The sequence below is a fragment of the Charadrius vociferus genome, unplaced genomic scaffold (assembly GCF_000708025.1).
Source record: "Charadrius vociferus isolate BGI_N301 unplaced genomic scaffold, ASM70802v2 scaffold2564, whole genome shotgun sequence".
Taxonomy (NCBI): Eukaryota; Metazoa; Chordata; class Aves; order Charadriiformes; family Charadriidae; genus Charadrius; species Charadrius vociferus.
The window spans coordinates 58,351-61,611 of NW_009648113.1; the positions used below are offsets into that span (position 1 = coordinate 58,351).

Sequence of the window (3,261 nt, forward strand, 5' to 3'; positions counted from 1 at the left end):
CCAGCCGGCCCTCCCGGGCTCAGTCTCTGTCCCCGTTCCCCAGGATGTGGTGGCCCGCGCTGCTGGCCCTGCTGGTCCCCGCGGCGGTGGCCCAGCTGCACCCCGAGCGGGAGCTGGACGCCCAGTGGGACCTCTGGAAGAAAACCCATCGCAAGCAGTACAACGGCGAGGTACGGCACAGCCCCGCGGGAGGGGACCGCCCCCAGGGGGATTGCTGGGGGGAGCTGGGGACCACCCTGGTGATGTCCCCATGGCACTGGTGTCCCCACGGTGGTGGTGGTGGCCGTGGGAAGGCCCCCTCCGTCCAGCGCCGTCTCACCCCGCCGTGCAGGCAGACGAGGTGACGCGGAGGCTGATCTGGGAGAAGAACCTCAAGTACATCAACACCCACAACCTGGAGCACGCGCTGGGCGTCCACACCTTCGAGCTGGCCATGAACCACCTGGGTGACATGGTGAGTGTCACCGGGGACAGCGATGGGGTGGGAGAGAGGGGACCGAGCACCCTTGGGTGCTGCTCTGCCCAGCAGCCCCAGGGCTGCACCCATCCACCCCGGGCTCCTTCCCCAGACCAGCGAGGAGGTGGTGAGGATGATGACGGGCTTGAAGGTGCCCCGTGGCCGCCCACGTCACAACGAGACGCTCTACGTCCCCGACTGGACCGAGAGAGCCCCGGCTGCCGTGGACTGGAGGAAGAAAGGCTACGTGACGCCTGTCAAGAACCAGGTAAGCAGGGTGCTCCCGGGGGTGCCCGGAGCGGGGTGTCACCCCGGTGTCACCCATCGTGTCCCCACAGGGCCAGTGTGGCTCGTGCTGGGCTTTCAGCTCGGTGGGCGCGCTGGAGGGGCAGCTGAAGCGGAAGACGGGGAAGCTGCTCTCCCTCAGCCCCCAAAACCTGGTGGACTGCGTGGCCAACAACGACGGCTGCGGCGGCGGCTACATGACCAACGCCTTCGAGTACGTCCGGCAGAACCGCGGCATCGACTCGGAGGATTCCTACCCCTACATCGGCCAGGTCCGGGGCTGGGGGGGGGGGCCAGGTCCCCGCCGACTGCCTTCCCATCCCCATCTCACCTCGACCTTGCTGGTCACACGCAGGATGAGAGCTGCATGTACAGCCCCACCGGGAAGGCGGCCAAGTGCCGCGGCTACCGGGAAATCCCCGAAGGGAACGAGAAAGCTTTGAAGCGGGCAGTGGCCAGGATCGGACCCATCTCCGTGGGCATCGACGCCAGCCTGCCCTCCTTCCAGTTCTACAGCCGCGGTGAGGAGCTGCGGGGAGGGGAGGGGAACCCCTTCTAGTGCCCACTGGGCAGCTCGGGGAAACTGAGGCACGGCTGGGTGCTTTATCCGGAGTGTAACCGTCAGTCCTGTCGCCCAGGTGTGTACTACGACGAGAGCTGCAATGCCGAAAACATCAACCACGCGGTGCTGGCGGTGGGCTACGGCACGCAGAAGGGCACCAAGCCCTGGATCATCAAGAACAGGTACGGCAGGGCGGCACGGCTGCTTTTCACCGGGTCGGGGTTCGCCGGCGGCTCTGTCGGTGGCTCAGGCGCTGCCGTTGCTCCCCACAGCTGGGGCGAGGAGTGGGGCAACAAGGCCTACGTCCTCCTGGCGCGCAACATGAACAACGCCTGCGGCATCGCCAACCTCGCCAGCTTCCCCAAGATGTGAGCGCTGCCGGCGTGCTCCTTTCCCACGCCGCGCCGGCTGCCCTCCCCGCTTCCCTGTGTCCAAACTCGGCCTTTTCGCTCCCCGTCTCCGAAGCTGACGTTGCGCCGGGGGGGAATCTCTGCCTCTCCATGAGGAATCTCCCCTGGGAGAGGAGAGAGACCCCCCGGCTGCAGATGAACGGTGCGGAGATCCCCCCAACTCTGTTTTCCCGGGACTCCTTTGCCGTGCCGGCACCGCGTGTGTTGGGTTCTGCCTTCCCGTGGCCGCAGATGCTCAGGGCCTGGGCTTGTCCGGCTCCAGAGAGTCTGATCCGTACGGAGATGCTTGTGCAAACATGTCCCACGCCGGCCTCTGCCTCCGGGAACGCGGATACGGGGGGAAACCCCATGCAGGTGGAATATCCGCCACGGAGAGCACGGATCTGTCTCCCCCCAGCCCGGATCCCAGCGGGGGCTGCGGAGAACGATACGACTTTATTTTTAAAATAAACACTGTTGGGAATAAACGCTGGGGCTGCTTTGCTCTGTGCTGCGCCGGCTCCGTGGTGGGAAAAAGTCCTTCCCTTTCTCAAAAGGGCAGGAGCGGACGGAAACAAAGGGCCGACGCTGCGGCAGAGCGGGGAGGGAAGATGCTGCTGGGTCTTTCCGCAAAGCCCCGGCTGGTTTCACAGGACCCCTGAAACAGGTTGAAGGCATATGGGGGGATGAAGGAAGAAGAAAGCGGAGCAATAAATAAAGAGGTGGTGTGGGCTGCAGCGCCGTGCCCTCGGGGCAAACGTTTGTGCCAGGGCTGGGTGGTGTTTTGCAGCCCAAAATCCCCTGTCACCCCAAAAACCCGAATCCCAGTGCTTGTTTAACGCAACAAATTGAGAACTGACTGCAGCAAAGCTCAGGGCGAGCCCTAACAGGAAAGAAAGGTGATATGGCCGGGAGACGGAGAGGATGACGGCTGCTGGTTAATTCATCGGGGGCAGCCGCGATGCGCCGTCAGGGCTGTTTGAAACCAGAATTCTGTGAAAAGAAAGTGAAATCACAGCATTTCCTCGTTCACCGGCTCCCGGCTGCAGCAAGCGGAGGGACCTCCTCGCACCCCTGTGCCTGTCCCGAGGCCGAGCTGGGCTCCGTGGGAAGCTGCACCGCAGCCGTGCCGGCAGGTGAGACATCTCCCCGGGTGATTTTTGGCTGGAGAACATGGAGAAACCGTCCCTCGGTGCTCCCCTGGGGGGACAGAGTTCATCCCGACCTCCTTGTGTCCCCCCCTCGACTGCTCCTTTTCCTCCAGAGCTGCCGCAGCGATGCAGACGGAAAGTAGGCAGAGGAAATAGTTGGGGATGCACAAAGTTTCCTTAGAAGACACTTTCTTGGGGGGGTGGCACGGCGGTGTGTGTGCGGGAAGGGTCTGGCCCCGTGTCGTGGTTGCACTTGGGCCGTGGAGCACCGCTGCGTGAGCAGAGACAGCTCCTGCCCGAGGAAAAGGGCACCGAGGGGCTGGGGGTGGGATTGGGAATCGGTGGGGAAGAGAAACCCCCAGGATGGGCTCTGGCACTGCCTCCCCGGTTCCAGCCGGGCGGGAGGAGGATGTTGGG

At 64.2% G+C, this 3,261-nt stretch overlaps 2 protein-coding genes across 2 annotated transcripts in view; both read left to right on the forward strand.

Annotated features, from left to right (window-relative positions):
• The first annotated feature begins 44 nt into the window (after positions 1 to 44).
• Positions 45 to 1,676, forward strand: CTSK (cathepsin K). The gene is made up of 7 exons (XM_009883895.1): positions 45 to 170; positions 332 to 454; positions 570 to 725; positions 796 to 1,014; positions 1,098 to 1,263; positions 1,381 to 1,486; positions 1,577 to 1,676. The coding sequence occupies exons 1-7, from the start codon at positions 45 to 47 to the stop codon at positions 1,674 to 1,676; spliced, it is 996 nt and encodes a 331-aa protein (XP_009882197.1).
• A 978-nt stretch (positions 1,677 to 2,654) lies between these two features.
• Positions 2,655 to 3,261, forward strand: part of LOC104285443 (cathepsin S-like) — a 3,535-nt gene continuing 2,928 nt past the window's right edge. The window contains exons 1-2 of the mRNA XM_009883900.1: positions 2,655 to 2,829; positions 2,958 to 2,983. Coding sequence (XP_009882202.1) covers positions 2,655 to 2,829; positions 2,958 to 2,983 — 201 coding nt within the window. The remainder of the gene's footprint in view (positions 2,830 to 2,957; positions 2,984 to 3,261) is intronic.

Excerpts from the sequence above, each read along its gene's own strand:
- CTSK (XM_009883895.1), top strand. The coding sequence starts at position 45 with ATGTGGTGGCCCGCGCTGCTGGCCCTGCTGGTCCCCGCGGCGGTGGCC. Across the intron at positions 455-569 it reads TGAACCACCTGGGTGACATG|ACCAGCGAGGAGGTGGTGAG; the intron begins GTGAGTGTCACC and ends CTCCTTCCCCAG. Across the intron at positions 1,015-1,097 it reads CCTACCCCTACATCGGCCAG|GATGAGAGCTGCATGTACAG; the intron begins GTCCGGGGCTGG and ends GGTCACACGCAG.